The 26,586-nt window shown below is 39.9% G+C and overlaps 1 protein-coding gene across 1 annotated transcript in view; it reads right to left on the bottom strand.

Moving 5' to 3' along the window:
* RASGRF2 (Ras protein specific guanine nucleotide releasing factor 2) overlaps positions 1-25,576 on the bottom strand; it is a 126,077-nt gene extending 100,501 nt beyond the window's left edge. Inside the window, exon 1 of the mRNA XM_005143766.2 lies at positions 25,292-25,576. Coding sequence (XP_005143823.1) covers positions 25,292-25,576 — 285 coding nt within the window. The remainder of the gene's footprint in view (positions 1-25,291) is intronic.
* Between the last annotated feature and the right edge of the window lie 1,010 nt (positions 25,577-26,586).

The raw sequence follows: 26,586 nt of genomic DNA, 5'->3' as shown, positions 1-26,586 counted from the left end.
ACAGCCCAGAAAGCTGTATTCTGGGCTGCATCAAAAGAAGCATGACCAGCAGGTCAAAGGAGGTGATGCTGTCCCTCTACTCTGCTCTCAAGAGACCTCACTTGGAGTGTTGTGTGCAGTTCTGGTGTCCTCAACATAAAAAGGACATGGAACTGTTAGAACAAGTCCAGAGGAGGGACATGAGGATGATCAGGGGACTGGAGCACCTCCCATATGAAAACAGGCTGAGAAAGTTGGGGCTGTTCAGCCTGGAGAAGAGAAGGCTGCATGGAGACCTCATAGCAGCCTTCCAGTATCTGAAGGGGGCCTCTAAGGATGCTGGCGAGGGACTCTTCATTACGGACTGTAGTGATAGGACAAGGGGTAACAGGTTGAAACTTAAACAGCAGAGGTTTAGACTTGATAAAAGGAAGAAATTCTTTACTGTGAGGGTGGTGAGGTACTGGAATGGGTTGCCCAGGGAGGTTGTGAATGCTCCATCCCTGGCAGTGTTCAAGACCAGGTTGGATGAAGCCTTGGGTGATATGGTTTAGTGTGAGGTGTCCCTGCCCATGGCAGGGGGGTTGGAACTAGATGATCTTGAGGTCCTTTCCAATCCTAACTATTCTATGATTCTATGATTATTGTTCTGTATTCCCATGTAAAAAGAAATGTGGCATAAGAATCATGTGAATTTACTTGCCTGCTGCAGAAACATGAATGACATAGGCATCTACAGTAAGGGAGAAAACTGAGAAGAGGGAGAATACTGTTAAACAAAATTCTAGTTTCAAAGTGACATTCCCATCAATATTGTCATATACAGACATATTTCCATCATGAGTTTTGTGAGAAAGTTCTGCAGGATCCAGCTATAGAGAATTGACTGGAACAATACTACCCAAAGCAAAGGAATCAGCTCTGGTTTTGGCAATTACTCTTGTACACATGTTTGAGGGAATGTGATATTTAATCATGCCTTAATTCCTCATTGCTTACATACTGACTCAACAATCCTCATCAAGATATAGAACAAGAAGGCTAGTTTGCTGTACAGACCTGACAGCATGCTGCAATCCACAACCCTCAGCTGAGGATGGAGCAAGAGGGATGGAGCATTTTCCCGCTTATGATTAGTACATAGCTTTTGTCTCATTCAACTTTGTAAATCAGAGTATCTGCTGACCCACAGCGAAGTACAGACCAAGTAACCCAAGTCTCGTGTGAGCCTGGGAACAAGATGCCATAAGCAAATAGCTCCACTGTAAATTGTGACATACGAAAGCTTGCTTCACATTTTCCACTTCAAAGGTATTAAAAAATGCTATCAATAAGCACTCAACCCAGTTTAAACTTGATTGACAAGACTCAAAGGATCATTTTTATTCTGCTCCCACTCCATTTCTTTACAAGAAAACGTTGGTTCTATAAAGATAAGATACAGTTTTCTCTCAGAAACTGATGACTGAAAACACAGCATGTAACAGTGTAATAAAACAATTTTTGTATAAACAGAATACAGCATGTGGGCACAGCAGGCAGCCACATATTGTGGTTATAGGTTTTGCCACCCTGGCTAAATTTAGCCATCCATTTATTACCCTGTCTGTGACAATGGCCACTTGTTAGTTCTTAAATGATTCAGAGAAAACTGTTCCTGAAAACCAGCCAGAAATTACCAAAACATGACTCTAAGTGGCTGCCATTAGTGGCTCCTGTCAGTGGCTGCTCTGTGGTTGAGCTCCAACTTATTTTCCTTCTAGTAGTTCTAAAAGAAAGGCATGTGCTATTGCAAAACACAGTATGTAAATGCTCTACTTGCACCACTAGTGCTGCAAGGAGATGATTCTTTTCTTAAGAGGTATGTACGTAATCTTCTCTTGCAGTACAACTAACCATGTTTACTTCTCAATCATTAAAAAGGCAATGTTTTTCTATTGAAACAGGAGCTTGATTTGTTGAACAAATCTTACCACTAAAAACAGCATCACAGCCCTCTACATTTCCAATGGTTTGATTTTAGATATTTCAAGTTACTACTGAGACTTACCTCTTGTAAATATTTGTATCAGATCATTCCACAACATAGGTGCCAACCTATACCACAGCTCCAGCTAAATGATTGTCATTTAGATGTCACACACCAAAGAGTGATTTTTTCCTGTTCTGTAGTTCACAGCAAAGTCATTACAATGTCATTAAGGTAAAGTAGTTACAGAGCTGAGTTCTAACAAAACGAGATGAAGGCAAGTCTGCAATATAACAAGGTGACATAAGTCCCACTATAATTTGGGGCTTGAATATGAGAAAACACAATTTCCTGCTAAGAAGGTCAGTAATCCAAACACAGCTATTTACATAGCTAGACAGAGACTTGGGTTGAAGATTTTCAAACTGCATCTGTAAAACACTTATCATACAGTAATATTGGCTCTACTAAAATAATTAAAAATAACAATATATTCTCTCTTATGTAGCTAGCTAAATTATGACTGCCAGGCTGAAATTTTATCATTACTGAAATACATGGCAAAACTTCAACTAAATGCAGAGGAAATGGGGTCTTTACCTCTGATTCTTATGTCATTTACACTGAGGTTAAAATTATGCAGTTCCAATTAGCATCACCCATTATTTCTTATTAGTCTTCTTACTTTCTTCATTGATTCCCAAATGGGTTTCTAGACACTGAAAATCTATCACATGCCAAAGGTCCTAGCACACAAAATAATTGCTTGCTCTGCTCAACCCCTTCTGTGTATGACCTCCACTTAATGTTGCTCTCACCTCAAAGGTTCTAAAATGACCTGCATATAGATTTTAGGAGCAGTCCCAGAGCTAGTGGTTCACATCACATGCTCAAGTGCAAAACTGAAAAGAAACTGCCACAACTTGACATTCATTATTTATTCAGTTTGCAGAAGAGAAAATCCATTATTCAAAAATAGTAAAGATTTTATTTATTTCCTCTGGAACAAAAGAAAGCAGAAAACATAAAACAAGCACACAGATCAACAGACACATGTTTTGTAATTAAGATGCAATATACACATACCTTAAGGAAAAGAAATCTTGTGTCTTACACTTGCTAGAATGATAGAACCACAGAATCCCAGACTGGTTTGGGTTGAAAGGAACCTTAAAGCTCATCCAGTTCCAACCTCATGCCTCAGGCAGGGACACCTTTCACTAGACCAGGTTGCTCCAAGCCCTGTCCAGCCTGGCCTTAAACTTGCCAGAGACGGGAAATGATAGGAAATAATTTTTTCCCCATCCTTGGATAGTAGAGAAAATAAATACTATCTGCTACATAGTAGTCTCACTCATAAAACAAATCAAAGAAATAAAAAAAAATCCAACAGTATCAATTTATGCTAGTCACACAACAGAATAAGGAGTATTTACACCTATGGGCAGCTTGTGGAGCAAGAAGCTGCTGGTACTCTGCTTGGTTTCTCCTAGCCTATTAAAGCCCACACATGCTAAAGCATGGGAGGAATACCAAATACACCAGCTGTGAAGAGGTCCTGTGCATAATTAAGACAGAGTAAATGCACAAACGGTTTAAAATACTTCTGCAGACTCTCATGCCACTGCAGAAGGGCACACTGTTCCACTCCCAAGTGCAGAGCAGCATAGTCTGGAAAAAAAGCAATTGTCTGTGGGAAACAAGCACAGCCTGTAACACTGGTATGGCAAAATCTTCTCCTTCACTGACACAGCCTTGACCCCAAAGGCACAGTGAAAAAGAGCTCATTTAAGGTTAGCAGAGCATAGAATTCCTATAGCAGGAAACTGAAACAACAGACATAATCTAGTCCTGAAGACGCTACTTAACTTTCAGCTAGTATTGGTCCAAATTTCCCAGATTCCTCACTATTCCTTGAAAAATGTGCTTTCTGCTCATGAATTAAGGTACACATGAACGATGACCTCAGGCTTTGGTCTCATGTTACTAAAATTACGTTATATCACTTGTCAGACTAGTAATGATTGCTGTAAAGACTTAGTACTGAAGCTAAACAACTATTTTTGACACAGGATCGCCACCACTTCAGTGCTTGTTTACACACAGGACTGTTTTCAGAACTGCAGTTCTGAAAGAAAATTTTTCCAAACAAATATATAATTCAGATACATTGCATAAAATTGAGTTTGTCAGTTTTACAAACAATATTTTTTCCACACCATGACTTAAGCATAAAAAGTAGTTTTCTAATAAAAGAAGGCATAATTTTTAAGGTAAATACATTCTTCTGTGTGTGTATAAAATGCATTTGATCTTTCTTTTTTTTAAAAAAAAAGCAGAAAAAACTACATGCTATCAGGTTTTCCATTTAGCAGTCAGATTTTTATTTTGTGCTTAAAGAAATTTTCACAGTGGACTTCTTCCAAATTTTGTTATATACTTAATATAAAATACGCAGAGTATCCATCTATAACAAAAGTAAATAAGGATATACCAACACTGAACAAATGCCTACACAGTCACACAAAATCTAGTAATGCTATTACTTAGACTATTACCTGAACTGAAATTACCTTAAGAGCATTTGATACACTAAACTTCAGTCATAAGCATGACAGAATTTTAGATGTAAGTTATGTTAGTGACAAATATAGCTGTAGTAAAAATAATAACTACATTTTAATTACACTACAGCATATTTTCTTAACATCTAGGTTACCTCTTCTCTTAAAAAAACCTCCACAAAAAAAAAAAATCAAAAAACAAACATAGCATCTTATGTCCAAAACAGCAAAGCTTTCTTGACAGAGCAAATTATTCAAGGTAACATAGAACAAGACTGTCTTTTAATTCATACAGGAAAGTTTTACAGTATCAGCCAATAAAGTGTTAAAACTGCAGTTGAAATTCAATGTAAATAAATAGAAAAATGAGTATATAGAATCATAGAATAGTTAGGGCTGGAAAGGACCTTAAGATCATCTAGTTCCAACCCCCCTGCCATGGGCAGGGACACCTCACACTAAACCATATCACCCAGTCATGGTGAAAGACAATCTGTACATGTACAATAATGAGCCCTGAGCAGACTACGCACTGATCAGGCTTTTGGGCTCTAATGGAAAACCTCAGGTCTGTGACTTGGTACTGATCAGAATGATATTCTCAGAACAGCATGGAAGCAAAATAAAAAATGGCCCTATGCCATAATGTATATAAATGATAAATAACATTTTCAATGCTAGGTACATCCTGGCTTGATGCCAGTAAGGGAGTGGTGCAGTGGATTTGCTGGAGGGAAGGGATGGGATCCAGAAGGACCCTGACAGGCTGGAGGAGTGGGTCCATATAAGCTTCATGAAGTTCAACAACGCCAAGTGAAAGATTCTGGGCACAGACCTGGGTCAGGGCAGTCTGCAGTATCAATGGAGACTGGGGGATGAAGGGATGGAGAACAGCTCTGAGGAGAGGACTTGGGGGGTTTGGTTGAAGAGAAGCTCCCCATGACCCACAGCATGCTCTTAAGCCCAGAACCTATCCTGCTACTGGGCTGCATCCCCAGAGCATGAGAAGCAGGTCAAGGGAGGGGATTCTTCCCCTCTACTGCACTCTGGGGAGATCTCCCTGCAGTCCTGCATCCAGCACTTGGGCAACAACACAGGAGGGACATTGAGCTGTTGGAGAGAGTCCAGAGGAGGCCATGGAGATGCTCTGCTCTGGAGACAGGCTGAGAGACCTGGGCTGGTTCAGCCTCGAAAAGAGAAGACTCCTTAAGGGGAGCTGCCAGTGCCTAAAGGGAATAACAAGAAATCTGGAGAAGAGCTTTTGACAAAGGCCTTTTGTAGAGAAAGGACAAGGGGCAATGGTTTTCAACTTAGAGTAGGTAGATTTAGGTTGGCCATAATGAAGACAATGAAGGGGGAAAAGATGAGAGATCCTACTATGAGAAACACATCCAGACAGGTCTGTGGAAAGGCTCTCCAAATCACCTTTCAGGCTGAGAATGGTGACTATAGGCATAGCACACTTGTTATGGGAAGCAGGGGAGAGAATTTTGGGATTGTGCAAGACTTCTTATGGGATGACTACAGCAGGAACCAAAGGCAGGGAAAGGCATAAGTAAGAGTGGGAAAATACAGGAATAAGTTGATAAAAGAGGCCAGTCTTCCCCGTACATCTGCCTGTCCATGCCCGCGGTGTTTCCTGGTTTTACCTTAAGCTCCGTTTCTACCTATTTTCCTGGATGAGGTGACTCCGTTTTTGTGTGCATGTGTGTGTTACAGAGTTCTAAGCACAATCAACTGGCTGATGAACAACAGGTCACAGGGACCCATGTATCTGTGGTGCCAGTAACTGTATTGAATGTGACTGCTAGTGAAAATCAAGCCACACCAGCCAGTGGGCAAAACAAATCACCTGGCAGCCAGCTGTCAGGACAGAACTAAGTCTAGGCTGCATAAGTGAGTCTCTGTGACTGAGACAACTGGACAAGCTAAGATACTGAAGCAACTAGAAGGTCCAGGCCAGCTCCTCGTGAGGCCATGAAGTCTGGGGTCTGCGGAGAGACCCCACTGGATGTGCCTGTGTTCCTGTACATGAAGAGGATAGAGAATCCAGGAGACAGCCACTGCATGAACAGTGTCTAGGCCATTTTCTGGAGGATTCCACATTGCAAAGCTGTATAATTCCCACTAACAGACTTCCATCTTGATCAGCCAGAGTGGTAAACAGGATGAGGCTATTGGTTCTGTTTGTTCTGGCATCAGTGCTGTTTGTGTTGATCTGTGTGTACTGAACACCTAGGTTTTGTTCATACACTGCTACATGAGGCTGTGTGCCCTGATGATGCTTGGACACGGCAATGTGAATCTGCAGAAGATTCATGAGGCTTGAAGAGTACAACATTAAGGTGTAGATTAAAAATTAAACAGTATTTTTGTATGGTAACATGTAGCGAGCCCTCAAACTACCTGCAACAGCCACTGGAGACTTTAGAAGTAAGTATGTAGGGACTCAAAAAGGCATTTGGCAGAGTCTGAGAAGAAAAATAGCTATTAACCTTTGTATTAACATACAAAGGCATGAACTTCAGCTCAGGGTAATGTTGCTAGAATCCAACACAGCATTTGTGGAAAACATCATGCCCTGTTACAATGCACATAATCAGCGATTAGCTGTCTGAGAGTGGACATTGGGCTCAATGAACTTTTGATATAGTGGTGAAGTTTACATTGAATCACTGAATCACAGAATGGTTTGGGTTGGAAAGGACATAAAAGCTCATCCAGTTCCAACCCCTGCCACAGGCAGGGACACCTTCCACTAGACCAGGTTGCTCCAAGACCTGTCCAACAGCCTTGAACACTTCTCCATACAATCTGGAATTGATTGACGTAGTCAATACTGAATTCTTGCTACTGTTACAGGAATGAAACTAGCATTCTGTAAAATTAATTATGTAACAATTATGAATGTCATGTAATTAAATCTGATTTAGAGCAAAAAGATGGTACTTGAAGTGTGTCCCATCTCTTCAGAAGGTGACCTCATGCTCTCAGTTCCGAAACATTTTTTTAAAGATACTCTGTGCACCCTAAAGATAAATGTTCTCATCAACAGAGCTAAACTAAGCACGTGTTGTTCTGCTTTGATCTGTGTAAACACAGCCAAGTTGCTTTGTTCATATTTTTGACCTCACTCATCTTTCAGGCTAGGATGTCAAGATGTAAACATTATCTGATAATAACAAATTGCACCACATGACATCACCACAGAAACATGGCAATCCCTTTCATTTAGTTCAACAAAACATATCCTAAAATGGAAGGTCTCTAGCTTTATGCAACCCTGGTCATTTAAGGGCTCTCAAATAAATTGTAGGTAAGTACTTTAATGGCCCAGATATCAGCATGATCTCAAGAAAAACAGTGAGGCTCAGAAAACTGAGCTAAGAGAAGCAGATGCGTGTCTCCATATGAAGACAAGGATACACCACTAAAATACCAAAATCAGAAGGGTACCTCAAAGAATTATTATTTTTTTTTTGAAATGTTTAGCTAGGTAAGAGTGGCACAAGTGCCAGTTACCTGATGTTCTGCAACCACCAGAATATTTCAATCAAGGAACCAGACACTGGTTTCCAGATCTTAACCTAGGTGTGTGACTAAAAAAATTATTTTAATGCAAGTTGTATTGACATTTTTTTCTTCAAAATATATTGGATGATAGTATATACTTGAAGCAATCATATTATTCTCGCTGGTTGTCAGCTTATCCTGGAAAACCTAGTTGGCTTGCTAGCAGTGCAGCTAACCATAAAGGAGATGTGCAAGCATGATTTTTAAAACATGACCTGTGTAGTAATAGAAAAGTTACATGTTAATTTAGAAAACATTGCACAACCTTAAGTGTGATGGATACCAAGCACAATAAGTAAGAAATGTTACTACCACATCTGGAAGTTTCTGATGATAGGAGTTATAGAGACAAAAGTTCATAAAAGACATTTAATAAAGTACATTTCAAGATTGCAAGAAGTCTTTCTAGGTGATGAGAGAATGTTAAGAGAGTTTAAGAGAAAGAGAGTTAAGAGAAATAACACTGGAATTTTATAAAACTTTGGGAATTACTGCCATGCTTTAAATATTTATATATTTCATATTTAATAGCACTAAATATATTAAATTTCATGTAATATTTAGTAACGTGTAAAATAAGATATTTTTAAAACACTTAAAGAGACCAGACCCCAGCTCCAGAAACAACTTAAAGCAAGTATTGGCAAGTGTTTCCAAAAACCAAGTTGTTGTTCAACCAGCACACAAGAACAATTATTTCATCAGCAGTTTTTAAAACACGTATTTCAACTTCCGAATTTATGGAGGTGCTCAGAGCAGTTTTCGGTAACAACATCAACAACAAAGAAAAAGTGCATCTCCCCATGCTTCTAAGTTCATGTTATGTATATTATTCTACTGATCACAAGGACTTTCTCAGTGTACTCTGTGTTTATTATGCTAACAGGTGCAACACTTCCATTTAATCCAATCTGGAATGTCTGCTATATCTTACTTTGCCTTCCCGTGTCTATGTATGGTAAGCTAAGCATGCCTAGGTCTAAGACGCCTACAGTCATACAGCTTTTGCTCTTCTACGCACAAGCAGTATCTTCTTATTTAGCTTCTCTGAGTATTTAACAGAAGGCACTGCAATCAAATAAGGTTTTCTGTGTACCCAAATTGCTGCTACAGGTTTAAATTCATCACTAAACATATTTGATACATAAATTTGCTATTATCATTCAACATGAAGAGGTTGTTTGATAAGGGTTCTTAGGTATTTCTGATGACATATATACAAACAATATTGTCTCCACACCCACCCCACCCAGGAAACAGTGATGAACAGAATGATAACATCAAAGAAGCACAGGGGCAGCAAGGCTCTCATCCACATATGAACCCATTCATCACAGAACAGTTTATGATAGTGCACATTTTCTCAATTACTTGGAGCTTTAGAAACAGCTATCTGCATAATAAAAACTTGCAATTACTCTTGCCAATCGAAGAGGAATTTATTAAGGCAGTGAGAGATCAAAGACTTCCAATATGGCTACCTGAGGAGGAAAGGAGCAGACAAGGAAAAAGAAAAGGAACTGAGACTTTTTAGTGCCAGTCTTGATTTTGGTAGAAAGGGGTTTTAGTCTACTGACAGCTATAACCATAAAAATTTGTTCTATTAGACAGTTTTTGTTCAACATAAATACTCTCAACAGATATGACAACCCTCAGTGACAAAATGGGTCTTAAGCATCTCACCACACTAATTACTCCCTTTTAAGTCCTTAAGTTTTAAAAAACACCCAAGAAACAATATTATGTCATACTCTGTTGTGCCGCATTGTAATCCAAATTTAAAAACAAGAGATGGTGCCAACAATTCTAGGCTAAAACTTTCCATATTTTACCTTGATAGCCTTGTGTTTTTCTCCAATAGTTCATGGAAAGCTGCTGGTGTTTTAAGCTGATTTTACATATTCCCATACCCCAAATAGCAACTAAAAAATTAACATACACTGACATTCTTATGACATGAGTAACTTATAATAGAAGCTGCAGTTTATATGTACAAGATATGCAGTATTATATTGTTAGTGATATGCGTATTACTCAGTGATAATTAAATAATCTGCTCTAGGTACATTCAGGGTTTTTTTTAAAGAGTAAGGGAGCAGATTGATTCTGATAAGTTTTAATCAAACAAGTCAATTACATTCTAATATACTTCTTTGGAAGCTCCCAAAATGTTCTTTCAAATATGTTTTCAATTAATGGTCCACATTTGCCACTGCACCCCACCCCACTCATATCCTTCCTGACCTGAGTGACTTAAAAATAGCCTTGAATCTAGAAAGAACATCAGGAAATACAAATGGACATGGCAGATAACCAACCCTTAGTAAAAGGTATGCAGTACTAAAGCAGATCAGGCACCTGGTCCCACTTGATATATTTAGAAGAGTCTAAACTCTGAAGTCACTTAGTTTAAATAATCCACTTGAGTGAAATTATATCAAATATATACATAGTAAAGGAGATACTCTTATTTCTATGGTTTTGATGTAAGAATCACCAACTCATGCATTTTTATAAAAGGAAGTGGAGTGGGAACAAACCCTTACAATGTTTATCTTTGCTTGGGGTTGTTCCAGTTTCATACATCATGCAGCTTCACTACTGCATAGGTATTCCCCAAATATATTCCAGGGAGTGAAGATTTAAAGTAAAATAAAAATCTACCTGAATAAACAGTACAGACATAAGGAAACTCAGAGAAAAAAAAAGGGTAACAAAGTAATGCACACTAGAGAAAATACTAGCCCTTTTGGCAGTTTCCTGAATATACGAAAGCTTAACAACCACTTTCCCCTCTTTCCTTCTGTCTCTATAATAAATACAGCCTAAAGAAAATCCAAAGTTATGTTACATTTCCCAGGGCAGCAAAATTAAGTATTTTGTAAATATTATTACTGCTTAGCACAAGGAGAAAAGAGAAGCAGAAAACTGCTGAACTGTGGATATATTCCAAGTACCTCAAGAGAAGGAAAAAAGGCTTCAGCTTTAGTTAACAAGTTATATTACATTCTGCTCCTTAGCACAAGAAGTTTAAAGTTTATTCTAGTTGCAGAATTTTTTCCTGCTACTATTTAAAACTTTGCAAACCAGAGTAAATACTTCAAATTTAAATCAGATGGGAACTGATTAAAAATAAAACAACTTTTCTCCTCCAGAAAAAACAGAATAACTGAAGCAGAAAATACACGTCACAAACATTGCACTAACATATACAAAAAAAAGCACATCACAAGCACAAAAAGCCAGAAAGGATTTTAATTTTTTTACTTTTCAGAAAACTCTTAGAAATTCTGAATTCAGATTATTATTATGGTTCTCAGTAAACCATCAGCTAAGATGCTGAGCCAACAAAATTTTTTTCCAGAGAAAGAAAAGACTGATATCTGTATAGCAACTCTAAACAGCGACCTTACATGTATAGTTCTTTTAACCCATGTTTTTACTTCCTGACAACAAATAGAGAGGAAAATGTAAGAAAGTGGAAGCCTTTCCTGGGTGAAGGTTTGACATCACCTTTTACTTGTGTTCTGGGCCTGATCATTCAGTCAGTTTTCAGTGCACACCACTGTCCACTTATCTAACCCACACTTCATCTGCTGTCTATGATGCTGAAGTTACAGGAGATAGTATGAAAGACGACTGCAGTCAAAGTAAACAACTTCCACTGCTTTTCCCTTGTCCACCAAGCTAACCACCTCATTTTGTAAGGCTGAAAGGCTGGTCAAGTATGATTTCCCCTTTGTAAATCCCTGCTGACCACTCCCAATCACTTTCTTGAACTCAACTGTGTGGAAATGCTTTCCAGGAGGATTTTATTCACCAACTTTCCAGAAACTATGATGAAACTGACTGTCTCATAGTACTCTGGATCTTCCTTTTTGTCCTCCTTGAGGATCTCCAGCCTTCACTCTGTCACCGTGACTTCAAGTCTTCAGTTCTATGATAAGAGGTTTATCCAAGAAAGAAGTCTGGACACCACTGAGCTACATTAAGACATAATTAAAGACTATGGATGGATTCAAAGTCAAAGAGACTTGTGTTCCCAAGTCATTCAAAAATATATAAAGTTTTGAATTTTAAAATTAAATTGGAGTAATTTATAGGAAAATGTTCTCTTTTTTGCTGCATATAATTGCCAGAGATATTATAGTAAGGAGGCAAGGTCCAAACATCTAAACATATAAAGAAAGATAAAAAACACAATTCAAAAGATGAGATGGATACTGCATGTTTTTACTCTTTTTACTTAAAAAAATCTCATACTCCATCACAGAGCTCAAAAAGCCACATGGGAGGCAAAAATCAGAACTGCTTTCAAAATTACTTGGCATTGCTGTATGACCTTTGCAAAGCAAATCACTAAGAGCTCCCTCTGGACATTCAGTTTATTCTACAAGCTGTTAAAAGCAGACCCAACATTTACCATTATACTTGCCATGTGGCAAATCATTAGGTCTCCACTTGAGGTCTTATACTTCCCTACACCCTAGTACCTGACCCTGAAAAAAAAGGTATGGAAATCTGGCAACAGCAAGACCAAGTAGCCAAGACAAGAGTTAAAGAAAAGGGATGAATCACAAAGTGGACTCTGGTTGCAAGGGTGTCCACCATGGGAAATCATTCTGTGAGCATAAGGCAAGTGAGAAGCCATGTGAAGGTGAAGGTCTCACTGGAACCAAGGTCTCCCAGTGCGGTTACAAATACCACAAAGAGCACTCTCTACAACAGCTCTTTAGGAGTCACACCACAACACTCTCTTCCATGTTTTCTGCACAGAAACTCAGTAAATGTCCATGACCTCTTTTGGTTTTTAAGTAACCTCCTGTGCACTGCACCACTGTCAGAATCAAAAGACTTGGTTTCTTACACTTCTCCACCAACCTTGAAAACAACATAAGAAAGTCAGGATCTCCCAGCAGACCAAGAAATAAAATGCTGATACCCTGGAAACAATCATGCACAAGAAAGAACACAAGTAATTAAGGTCTTATACGGGTACTTGGTTTTGTTTATGTGTTCACTCTTGCTAGCACATTGAGAAATTTTGTAGTATGATCAAAATGAGAGAAGCACAGAGACTAAGCAAACTTATATGGTGTTCCCAGCACTGCATACATAAGGCAGCTCAGAAGCACTGCATTAGGATTTATGGGGCAGAAACCAGCCTAGTAAGACAAAAGCAGCTTGCAGTTTCCACATGGCAAAGCAAACACTTAAGAGAAAGACTCAAAGAGGACACCAGGAAGATGAAGCAAATGTGGGTACAACCATATATTATCCTAACCATGAATTTCAATGATCATAAAAAAACATAAGTCTTGATAGAAAAGAAATACCCTTCTAGACTAAGTAGTATTAAGAGGATCTTCTATAATCACACGTAACCTATTAAAAAAAAAAAAAATAAAACCCAAAACCAAAAGAAAAACCAAACCCCAACATCCCAAACCAAGCAACCAACCAAACAAAAAAAAGCCAACCCAAACTGTTTCCTGTGTTGGCTAAGTGCATTAAAACTAAACTGCCTGAAACAGTTAAGTTGCACAATTGAGGTCAGTGGGACTATTTTCCCTTGAAGGACAAATTTGCAAGGCAAAGGCGTACCAAACAGATCCCAGTGGCTGACAGAATAACAAGAGGAACATCCCAACTGTACATTTCAGGATTAGGCACTTCTCAGGCCTTACACTGTGCTTTTCTTGCATGCAGAAACTTACACATGATACCTCATGACTAGCTTGGTAACCACTTCTGCATTCACCCATTAAGCCACAGATGAAACCCTACAATACTGCAAGGATAAACAAACATCCCCATGCAGATGGTGTTATCCATATGCTAGCATATGGGAAACACTATTAGGACTGTTTTACTACTGCAGAAGCAAGGCAGTCAAGAAACTGATTCACTAGGAGGCCACAGGGAGTGAGGGGCTCAGGAAGCAAATGCACCCAGGACACACATAACCCAAATAACCATCCTTCTGCTTCACCCAGCCTATGAACAAACACTAAGATACACTCACATCCAGAGGTTTTCAAAAGAGTAAAAATAAAGTAAAAAATAAAGTAAAAAATCAAAGAGGTATTTACAGAAAGTCAATGATCTTTAAGAAATCCTATTCAAAATAAGAGCTGGGAAAGTGGGTTATTTTTGGGGTTTGGTTTTTTTTTCCCCTCTGTTAAATGTGGAAGGGAGAATCTATTTATTTATTTCAGGTGGAACCACTCAGCATTACTCTGAACTGTCATGTACATCCAAATGGCTGTCTTTACTTCATTCACTTCAGTGGCATGTAGCCAAGTTATCTGCTGCTAAGCTACAGAATGCGGCACAGTATTCAGGGAAGAGTATTTCTCTTTAAAGCGTTTTAATATTAGCATACATGGTGCAGATATGACTTCTGTGAAGGTCTGCAGCAATATTCTTGCTGCTGATGATGGAGCTCTCTCAGGTCGCTGCACATTTTGGACCATATAATACTGGACACCAGCTAGCTAGGCTTTCCCTCAGGCCACCAAGTAATGCACTTACAAAACTTCCATCTGCAGTAGGCAGAAAAAATATGACAAAAACTCTTGTCTAGGGCAGGGAAGCTTACACCTAACACAATAACAAATCTGCACCAAAATGAATTGTGTCTATAACATACACCAAATACACCAAAAAGCTTAATTTTTTTAACATGTGTTTATATCTCATGTTTATGTTGTTTTTATTTTATTTGGTGGTCTTTTTATTTTTTTTTTTTTTTTTTTTGTTTTTGGCATTAGATCACAAAGTTCACACAGATGTTAGGAGAGCCACTTCTGAGGCTGCCAGCTGCCTTGTGCATTGTTATTTTAGTCCAATGTGTGCAAGCACAGTAATTGCAGTCCTTTATGATGTGATTCGTCTTTCAGATCCTAGTTCAGTTACCACATATAAGTGCGACATAATTTCATATTGTCTTTATCTTGATTTTTGAATGCACATCTGTCTGTTTCATGTATTGCATACTAAATCAGCAAAGTTCAGAAACTTCTTAGGTAATGTCCTTCTCATGAAGTAATTCAGATGCTTCCTTAGAACTAATGCATTTATTTTCACAACAGTCACTGAGGTAAGAAGGAATTACTGCAAATATGGTCAGCACAGATGCCAGCAGTTTCAGATGTAACTCAATTTGGATGCCTGACCTGAAAAACTATCAGCCTTTGGAATTTAAATGGCACATTTATTGGTTTTAACCACTACTTTCACAGAGATCAGCTCTACCTTTGCACGTCTAGCTCTTGTGCAGAGCTTGGGCCCTATAACATAGAATGTTTATTGTCAAGCACCTCACAGATCTGGTTTGTGTAGTTTTTCACAGAAGTCCTAGGCAAAAGACAGAATCTAGCTCCCACAGGTGGTGTTCTGATTTTACAATGAAATATTTTTTCTCCTCCTGTAGCTTCATGTTTTACATACTCTAAATGCTCAGAGGAGTTGGGGAGTGTGGGGAGAACAGAAAAATCCTATAGGGAATTACCCCCTTCGGGATATTAACTGAAAAGCTTGTTTTGAATACTTAATGAGAAAGGAGTCCAGGAAAGAAACAGAACTGCCGAAACTGTAGAGCACATCACATCACAACACAGGAGAAAAAGTGACTGACTGCTGGGCTGCTCAAGAAGCTGTGGCTCTGTCCACTACATCCTGCATCCTGACAGCTTCTTCATATACTCTGCACACGCAATTCTTTGGACTCCACAGAAGAGACAAAAGAAATGGAAAACACACACAACACACACTGATACTTGTAAGGAGCAGCTGCAGGACCAGAAACTCTCCTCCAGCCCTTGGACCTTACACTGAGCCAACACTCTGACAGCCATAGCTGGCTAGTATCATAGAATCACAGAATCAGCTGGGTTGGAGAGACCTTTAAGATCAAGTCCAACCATACCCCCAGCACTGCCAAGCCCACCACTAAACCATGTCGCTAAAGGCCTCATCTACCTGATTTGTGAACTGAGAAAGTTGGAGCTGTTCAGCCTGGAGAAGAGAAGGCTGTGTGGAGACCTCATAGCAGCCTTCCAGTATTTGAAGGGGGCCTACAGGGTTGCTGGTGAAGGACCCTTCATTAGTGACTGTAGTGATAGGACAAGGGGTAATGGGTTGAAACTTAAACAGCAGAGGTTTAGATTGGATATAAGGAAGAAATTCTTTACTGTTAGGTTGGTGAGGCACTGGAATGGGTTGCCCAGGGAAGTTGCAAATGCTCCATCCCTGGCAGTGTTCAAGACCAGGTTGGATGATTTAGTGTGAGGTGTCCCTGCCCATGACAGGGGGGTTGGAACTAGATTATCTTGAGGTCCTTTCCAACCCTAACTATTCTATGATTCCATGGTTCCACCAGTGTCCTGGGCAGACTGTTCCGCTGCCTATCTACTGTGTGGATAGCCACTAGAGGGAGAAAGCATGTACCTCTCAAGCAGGCCATATGCTTCTCATCTACTGTCACAGGAACACTGAGATTCCTGGATTGTGGAAGTCTGGAAGATTCCAGAGTCTAGAAGCACCAATTCATCTGGATCTGTGTCCCCATCACTGTTCCTCAACTCACCTGATACTCTCTTCAGTCATCAAATATTTCTTGGGGTAGAAAAGTTACAACCAAAAGACCTCACAGTCACAAAAAAAATATACCCAGGAAATTACACATATAAGGCTGAGTAATCACTTTGCCTGATGTTCCTGCTTAGGTCCCAGGAATAAGTAAAAAATACTCAAGATATCAAATGCAACAGTACTATTAGCACCTCAATGCCTTTTAGTACTGTTCCCTCATCTCTATACCCAAATATGTGCATGACTAGTGATGATACTGTGCAGAACTGGTGCTGGATGCCTCCAGCCTTTGTCAGTTTTTCCTCCATCTTTCTCTTCAGAGAGCTTTGCAGGTGGCCCATAAATTTTAAATTATGACAGGTTTGTTAGGAACAAGCATTTTTAATATTTCTCTAAAATTGCTCTGCAAGTGCCAAATGGAAGAGAAAATGATGAGTACAAAAGAAGGTTGCAATTTTCTTGTCTTGCCTCAGCATCTACTAATGCACAGGGTTAAAAATAAATTTCTGATTTCACCCTGGAGGATATCAGAGAGACTCTGTACAAGTCATCGAACACAGTCTCCACAGTTCCAGAGAAGAATATAAAACCTTTGGCATTTGCTGGAACTGGAGAAACTACTTGTGTAAGGGAAAGGAAGTGAACAGAACGCAGAAAAAAAAAAAAGACCAGCAGTCACCTGCAATCATCCTAAACTTCCAACATGTGAGGATGCTGCATATACCTAAAGCATCAAAGCAGAAAACAGCAGTAATGTAGTATGTTTTAGGATCCAGCATGGGAAATCTCAGAACTTAAGGCTACAGCCATACGCACTCAAATACCACAGTCAAAAATTCAAAAAGAAAAAATGGAAAATGCCACTGTTCCAGAATGCCATCCAAAGGAATGGTAGAATATAATCCCATACTCTTTTCTATAGTTATAGCATTTAACTCTTAAAACAAAATCCTTTGTTTTTTTTTTTTTTTTTTTCAAAAGAAATAGTGGAACTGATCTGCCACAATAAAATGCTTCCACTAACTCAAGTTAGTTCTGAGTTCATGGAACATACAATGCAGATATTGAAATAACTGGATTGAACTGGGAAAGCGTCTTCTTCTATATATACTGATGCTGTACCTCAAACAGAAAACCTTATGGGGTTGGTAAATCAAAAAACATTGGAAGCTAGATTGTAAGCATGTTCCTAGACATCTAGCATAGAAACACAGTGTTAAAAAAAAACCCTCAGCATCAGTAATGGCTGTTAGACAGAGTAAAAAAAAAAAGGGTTGGGGGGGGGAAGGTACTCTGTGGAATCTAATTTTCCTTCAACTCACAGGGCGGTGATATCATCTCTCTGAATTTGTGTCTGATGAACAATGAGGCAGCAAACACTGACAATGTTTTCAATCCAGACAAAATCTATCCTACTTCCCCCCCCCCCCCCCCCCCAGCAGATCTATGAAAGAGTTCCTAAATTTGGCCAGTCCGTCACCACTTTGGGAAGCATGAAGTGAGAACACTTAGAATATTTACACTGAAAAGTGGGTTCGTGTTGCCTCAGAATCCACAGCAGCTGTGGTACCAAGCCTGCTTTGATGTGGTGGACATAGCAGAATGTGCTACTGTTAGCAGCAAAAATCTGTTACATGGTGGCAAAAGCAGTGGGTTGATATATTCAGACCTTGCCATCTTCACCAGCTGCATGAGGTCTATGTTCATGATTTACTGCACCAAAGGGGTTCTTTTTGTTGTGAATCTGCTTCAGTATACACGGAAATCACACAGTGGGACATTACTTAGATTTCCCCACTTGCAGTGCAGGCAGAGGATCCTGTAGCAAACAGCTCTCTACATATGCATTATGCACTACCATATGGGTTGGACATCATTGTTGCTCAAGATGCATTATGGACATGTAGAGTAGGAGCCATAGTAGGCTGCATCAAAACAGGCCACATCCTTGCTACTCAGTATTTAATGCATAAATATGGCAAGTGGCAAAATAAGACTGGTAATTATATGTGGCCAAACTGAGGAACCATGATAGTTTTTATTGTACATGCAGATTCTTAGGATGGAGAAATCCTCAGCAAAAAAAATGCTGCTATACTACTAACAGTGACATTGTAATACATAATATATAAATATACAAATACTGTCATAATGTTGTCATGTTACTATAGAAATAGAAGCTCTCCTTGGATCTGCTATTCAGGTACATGGCAAGAAATTAATATGAGTAGCATGCCAGCAGAAAACAGGGTATGTGCCTTAGCAGTCTGCTCAGATGGTGACGAAGAAGAAGAGCAAAATCTATTTTTAAAGTTAAATAAAGGCAAATTAAGATAAATGGAGTATAATTATTCAGTAGACTAGAGACTGACAATTCAGGTTAGATGCTGACTTGCTATTTTTGTGCTCAGAATTCGTTTTTTCCAAATTTCCTCTTACATTTGAGGAACTAAACAGATCAAGACAAATCAATGCAACTCTGCCAATAAAGGAGACAAAATTAAAAAGAAGTAGCATTGACTACAAGACTAGTCAAAGCATTGAATGTTTAACTGTTATGATATTTTATTTTAAGTGCAATTTGAGTATTCACATTATCGGTGTGAGCTACACTGTTGTATGTAGTAGATTCTGGTCACCTTTCATAGTTTCATGTGATGTTTAAGGTTAAGAAACATTATTATTAAATGATAAATGTTTGTGTGACATTTTTGATCTTTATGCTTTGGGATGCATTTCTAATTTAGTTCTAACTTGCTTCCAGTCTTTCATTTGCTGATATGTCACCTGTTAGCTAACAGGATTTCCCTGGGACTTCACAAATAAGCCTTTGACAAATGTAATTTGCCTTGGGATCTAATTATTTTTCAATGACTTAATTAAGGAGTATGTGTTTCTGTAAAAGCATACTATAATATTTCAGGATATTACCATATTTTGCAGAGAAATGTTAAGGACTTCACCCTATGGTTTCTCTTCATTAATACTTTGTCTCACCAAAATCTCATCTTATTGCCATCAGTCCCAATGTTCTTTTACTTACTCTTTAGACTAAGATAGTCAGGCAGTGTCTTTTGTTGCCTGTTGCCCTCAAGTGTGACACACACTCAAGAACAGAAAACAGACCACTGTCCAGCTTCTGAAGGGGGCCTACAAGGATGCTGGAGAGGGACTCTTTATCAGGGACTGTAGTGATAGGACAAGGGGTAGGGGGTTAAAACTTAAACAGGGGAAGTTCAGGGTAGATATAAGGAAGAAATTCTTTACTGTGAGGGAGGTGAGGCACTGGAACAGGCTGCCCAAAGAAATGGTGAAAGCTTCATCCCTGGCAGTGTTGAAGCCCAGACTGGACAGAGCCTTGGGCAGCATGGTTTACATCGAGGTGGCCCTGCCCACAACAGATGATCTTAAGGTCCTTTCCAAGCCTAACTATTCTATGATTCTATAAAGTCACTTGATATGGATTAAAGTAGACAAAGGTTTAATATTAAACTATTCAATGTCATCAATATCCTCTAAGTTACGTCTGTCTGGATTGAACTAATCTTTCAAGAGGAAGGCATGTCAAAAATAAACTAGATCTACCTGTAACTCACTTCTCAGCTGGGTATATTCCTCACTTCTGCATAGTTACAAACAGCCCATTTCAGAACACTACAGCAGAAACATACATTTTCAACAGATAGAATGAAATGCTTAAATTTGGGCAAAAGAGCAATAAAGATGGCTACAAGATTTTCTGTTCTTCTCCTTATTCCCACAATGTGCTCATTACTAAGCAAGCAGGTAAGCACAAAAAATCCATCAAACTGCGAAGTTCAGTCCCCAGAGAGACCACAAGGGTTATACTTTTCTATTTATTTACTGCTTGTTGCCTTAGGGCAGAAAGCACACTGTAAATTCACTTTAGAGCTCTGCCGAAGAGCCAGAGGCAGCCACTTCAATGCAGCTTGCCTTAAGCACAAAGTCAATGACTTGTTTTTCTTCTTAAATGCATATCAAAATGGTTTGAACCCATTTATTTGTTGAATGTGCCCACAAACTCTTATTACCTTGTGACAGTGACTAAACAACAGTGGCAGGACAGGGGTTACCTGGGAAAGAAAACAAGAGCTAGTTACCCCAAAGATGTCTTCATGCAAGACTCTTTCATGAGAAGGTCTTCCCAAAAAATACTTATCCCAATAGCACTAATATCTTCCCACTGGTCATCTTTTTTAATTAACTCCTTCTGTTGAAGTGAGTCCAACCACCAAAAAAAAAAAAATGAAGGAAAAAGGAAGCCAACCTTTTTTTCTTCTTATATACTGAGAAGACAAGTTCATCCATTATTTTTAAATGCTGCAGGAGATTTCTAAAACATGGGCTTCTCTCTTGGATCTTTGCACTGGAGCATCCCAGGTTGTTACTTGCCCACATGTAAGCAGTAAGTTTTATGGACAAAAGGTGGCAAATTCTCTTGCCAAAAAGGTAACACCACTCCTCAGCCATCTACCACATATAACAGATATAATACATATAACACACAAAACAGATGCTGAACAATGTGGGGTGGGGTTCTCCAAATAAAAGTGAACTGATTAACTTTTAGTTCATTTTAGCTTCAGGGAAAAAGAAAAAAAAAACCACATACACAAAAAAAAACCCACCTTTAAGCACTGTTGCTAGGTTTTATATACACTAAATTAGCAGTGAGGTGCAGTAAAAGCTGTTGGTGGCATATGCCTGCCTTATCACTTCAAGGAATAGAGAGGTTCAAACACAGCAAAATCACCATGTCCTTTGTAAAATAAATTCAGCAATACAGTAAGCAGAAAAAAATAAAATAATTGGATTCAGTTAATCTGTGGGGACGAGGACTTAATACTGCATTTAATTTTGTTAAGTGGGAGGAAGATTATTGCGGGCAAGATACAAAGAATAGTCTCTGCTCAAATCGTATAACATTTACAAGCTTAAATACACTAAGACAGTTATTAATAATTGTATCAGAACATTTCTATGTATTCAGTCCACAGTTATGAAAGCAACTAAACACACAGGCCTCCTCCCAAATCAGACAATAATAATATTTACATTCCTCTACACTCTTGCTTCCAATACTCTTAAAAAAACCTGTGAGCAAGTGCCAGTCTGCTATGAAACACTGCAGAAAGCATCTTTTTAGGCATTTTAGTCTGCCTCTGAGGGAGACTAGCCACTCACTGAGATAAAGCAATCTCTTTCCAGGATTTTTGAAAGAAAAGATTAAATTCATTTTCATGGAGTCAGTCATTGTTACAGTAGAGAGCTTGTTGGGAGCTGCACTTGTTTGCAGCCTACAGCTCCTGCAGGAAGAAGCTGTTTAACTGATGTCAGAATTTAAGCTTTCCACATGTAGTATTTTAATGTTCTAATTCATCTCCTAAACAGAAGCTGTTTTGAAACTCAGCTTCTTCCATATTGTTTTGGTTTCAATAAAATCTTTTTTTTTTAAGAATGTGAAATCAGAGTAGATAGCAACACCTGTTTGGCATTTACAAAACTCTTTTAAAATCTGAGCAAGACCAAAATACTTAAAAAAAAAAAAAATACTATCTGCAACACACTCGATTTGATCCCATATTCCAGACCATCAGCTGATTCATGCATTATGCAGTTTGTTAATACTAAGAAAGATGCTGCACTTTAAATGAATTTGCTTTGAAGCAAGTATCCTTCTGAAGGAAAATAAATGAACTAATATCTTAATAGAAAAGATAGAAAAAGGGTGTTCTGTCATTGCATTTTTTTTTTTTCAAAGCTGTTAATACTTACACAACTAATCTTATGATGGCATTTGGCATTTTCCACAAAACAATGGTACGGTTCTTGTAATGCTTAACGTCCCCTCATAAGAGACTGCTGGAAGGTCATAACAGCACCAGCGGTGATTAAATGTGAAATAATTCAGCTTGTTGGAAGATAGATACCCAAACCTAAACACGTGTTTTGAGTGAAATACAGTCTCCTGTATAGGGAAGTACAGCTAGTACGGCTCCCTTGCTCTCTGCACTGAACTCTTGACAACTTCTCAGCACAGTTCTTGACAAGCAATCCTTAAACAACTAGAAGATTAAAAAGTCTGCAAACTAAGGAAAGCAACACCTATTTGTTCTGCATGAATTCTCCATAATCTTCAGTTATATAACTTAAAGAAAATGTATTGCTTACTCCACTCAAAGGATGCTGCTGAAGCTCTCTTATGTGATTAATTCCTTTCTCTCTTTCCATAATCTGTGTAATTCTATAACACATATCACTCTAATGTCTAAATCGCCTAGGTAAATAAAACTCAAAGTAAAAGAGTTTAATTTTCTTTTCCTTCTCTTTCTTTTGGAGGAGAGAGATTTGATTCTTCAAAAACTGGCATAAAGATAATATTTTTCATGACATTAATACATCTGTGTGATTAAATCACAGCAAATTAAATCTAGGCAGCATTTTTACACTGCCAATAATTATCATGTACAATACTGAGTTTTCATTATTATCTGGTTAGAGTGATTTTTTCTTCCTCTGCTAAAAAACTGAAGGCTCGCAGTTTATTCCTTTACACTTGTAGGAATATGAGCACATTTTCTACATGTTTAATTTTCAAATATTTATCTTTTTTCTTGTGGTTGATCAATTTTAGTTGCTGAGGGAGCTTCCTGTACACCTTAGCTAAAGTTTGTGCCTAGATGAATAGAGAAATAAGGGTGTACTTTAATGAGCAAACATCTGTAGAAACTACTGACACACACTCAAAACTTTTATTCTGCATCAAGAAAAAGGTGAACAGGAAAATTATATTTTCTGATGGTCTGCCTCCAAAATTCAAAATAGGATGCCATGGAAAAAAAATTAAGTGTTCTTCTGTCTCTTCAATAGCAGACTGCTATTGTTAAGAACATCAATATAGTTGATGTTTGAAACAAAGCAAAATTCAGTTTCAAACCCTGCAATTATTTTGTCTCTTCACTACTAAATGTAATTACAAACAACTCAAAGGTTCATCACTATAAAAGCACAATTTCAGATTCCCAAAGAACAGATATGTAAAGGCATTGTTTTCACACAGTTCTCTTAGTCAAGCAGTATTTTAACACTACCAATAAATAAGTGCACTAAACCAGTGTAAAGCAGACAAGGAAATATTAGTTTACTTTATCTAGGGAATCCTCTGGTGTTTCATTTATCAATGCTTATACAAATATGCCTCAAAGCAACAAGCAAGAATGTCGTGGATGAATATAACACAACTATAATCATCCCAAAGTTCACTTGCTTAACTACGCACCATCTCAAAGGCTGCTTAAGCACACAAACATTTGTTGCAAAAGGGCAAAAAAGCACAAACATGGGACCAGGTTCTGAGTTCTCCTTGCAAAATTATCACTCTAACAGAGCAAACAGCAGTTTTCAGAGGCTGACTTAAGTCTTTGTCCCTCCCTCACAATCAGCAGGAAATGCCTGCATCCAGTTCAAAACCACAACCCTCCTTAGAATTACCCAAACTTTTCCAAACCAATTTGACACCTGTTCAGTTTCTCCTGTTCAGGAAGAGAGACACTAGGGCATGCAAGATGCAGATTCAAACAAATTCAACCAGGCAGCAAGTGAGATAAAGAATTTACATGAGCAATAGGAGGTGTGTGGTTAGGATACCCAATCTCTATCTACGATGAACAACTACAGCCTCCTCTGCTTCACTGTTATGCAATACACAGATAGTATTTAACCCCTTGCTGGTTTGACATGTGTATGTCGAACTGTCATCTTTTGGGGAGAGGTAATTTGACAGTTCATGCACTATTAATTGCCACCCCTCAAGCGAATTAATCCTACCATAGCCTTCAGCATTCCTCACCCACCCAAAGCCATGAAAGATCTGCCTCCTGCCTCAAGCATTGTGACACCATTTCTATCACAAGCACCATCAACTTCACACCACCTGCCTAGAGAAGAACCTGAAAGACACAGGCTTAAACCAGAGCACACACTCATACCTTGACTCCCTGTCACCAGCCTGGCTCTTGGAGGGGTTCCCAAAGGAGAACTGAGAGCTCATTACCTGCCACAGCATCACTGAGATGAGCAGCAGCCCCACAGCAGAATGGGCTCAGTGACTCCTTGAAGTCCCCTGTATGCTGTTTTGGCACTCTGCGCCCTCACACACTCTGTTTACTGAGTTTGGTTGGAATTGTGTAGCTGTATTGCAGAAGTGTCATTATCAAGACGATGAAACACCCTGTTTGCCAGATGCTACTCTCGGAGCACTCTACTAAAACAAGGTAGGCAGGCAGTGGGGACTAAAATGTCAGGTGAGAAGGAAGAATCATTAGACTGCCTGGGAAAGCCACTGCCCTTGCCACTTTCTGAGCAATTGATGCTGTTTCGGGAGTGGCACGTACCTCCCTGCCTGAGCTCTATAGCACCCACCACCATCCTTCGCGATGGAAGCAAGGGTGCCGACGGAAAGGGTTGTGGGGTGCCCGACCGCCTCGACGGCAGTGGCATTGCTCAGCCCCAACACCGCGGGATTGCTGCCCCCGGGCCATCTCTTGCCATCCCTCCATCCCTCCCGCCCCGCAGCCGTGAGGAGCGGTACCTGCTTATCCAACGCAGTATCCTTGGCGCTGCCGGCGACGCACCCCTTGGGAGCCGGCACCCGCTCACAGTTGCAACCCTCCAGCATGTACATGCCGGCGGGCCTGGCGCTCTGCTCGCCTTCGAAGTAGAACAGCACGTTTTGGTATAGGGCGAACCACTTCTCGTGCCAGCGGTTGGTCTCCGCCGTCTTCTTGCTTAGATAACCCCGCTTGGTGCCTTCCTTTCGGGCCAGCAGCGCCAGGTATAGGGCATGCCCCTCGTTGTATCGCACGCTCTTCTGCATCTTGCCCCGCAGTTTGCTGCCGCCCCGGGCACCCTCCGCTACACCGACTGCGCCGCTGCCGCCCTCCGCGGGCTCCTCTCGCTCCACCACCGCCCTCTCCGATCTCCTCCAGCCTCGGAGGCCGCCGCCGTTAAACCTCGTCCCCGCTCCTCGTCCCCGCCTCCCCGGAGCCCTGCGGGAGGAGGGAGGTGCTCACTCCCCCTCCCTTTCCCGCCTCCCTCCCCCCTGCCCCCCCGTCTCCCACTTCCCACCCTCTTTCCCGGGCAAACTCCGGTGTGACGCGGACGGATCAGGCGTAATCCGCTTTGGAGAGCGATTTAAAGAGCAAAGTCGCCGCTGCAGAGCCCCGCGCCCTCCCTCCGCCCGCTGCTGCTCGCCCGACGCGGGGGGGAAGCTGGGGGCACCATGGGGATGAAGATGACGAGGGGTCGGATGCGATGAGTTTGGCCGCTGCGGGATTTGGGGGCTTTGCGGTTGTTTTCCCGGTAGTTTGTGGGGGCTTGATGCTTTTGAGTGGAAATCTTAGAGGCAACCCTGGGTTGAAGTGTTTGTGTGTTAAAGCACAAGCAAGAGTGAAATCCAACTGAAATGGCATAAACACTTTGCTTTGAACCAGTTACTCACGTTTATTCAACGCGAGGAAGGGGGGCTTGTCGGCAGGGCTCACCCCGGGGAGCTGCATCCCCGCTTCTTCCCCAGCATCCCTGTTGAGAACGAGTAACCCGGAGGACTGCAGGCAGCCTGTTGTATGTTTACTCCTTACACTGAGTTTAGCGAGGCTAGAAACGGGCACGGTTCTGTTTCTGCAGTCAGGACAGCAGAATGAGGAAGGGTCAGACCTTAATAATAAAAAATACGCTCTGGCAAAGGAGCTGGTATCAAGAATTGTTTCATGTAAGACATAAGCAATATAGAAATTTCTACGAGCTAGAGGGCTCTGTGCCTGTAATTTACCAAATAATTTAAACTTCCTTTTAAGGTTCTTTCACAAAAAGGTGTTTGAAAACTCT

This window comes from Melopsittacus undulatus, chromosome Z (assembly GCF_012275295.1).
Source record: "Melopsittacus undulatus isolate bMelUnd1 chromosome Z, bMelUnd1.mat.Z, whole genome shotgun sequence".
Taxonomy (NCBI): domain Eukaryota; kingdom Metazoa; phylum Chordata; class Aves; order Psittaciformes; family Psittaculidae; genus Melopsittacus; species Melopsittacus undulatus.
The sequence above is the reverse complement of the archived record's forward strand: the minus strand, read 5'-3'. Positions and strand labels throughout refer to the sequence as shown.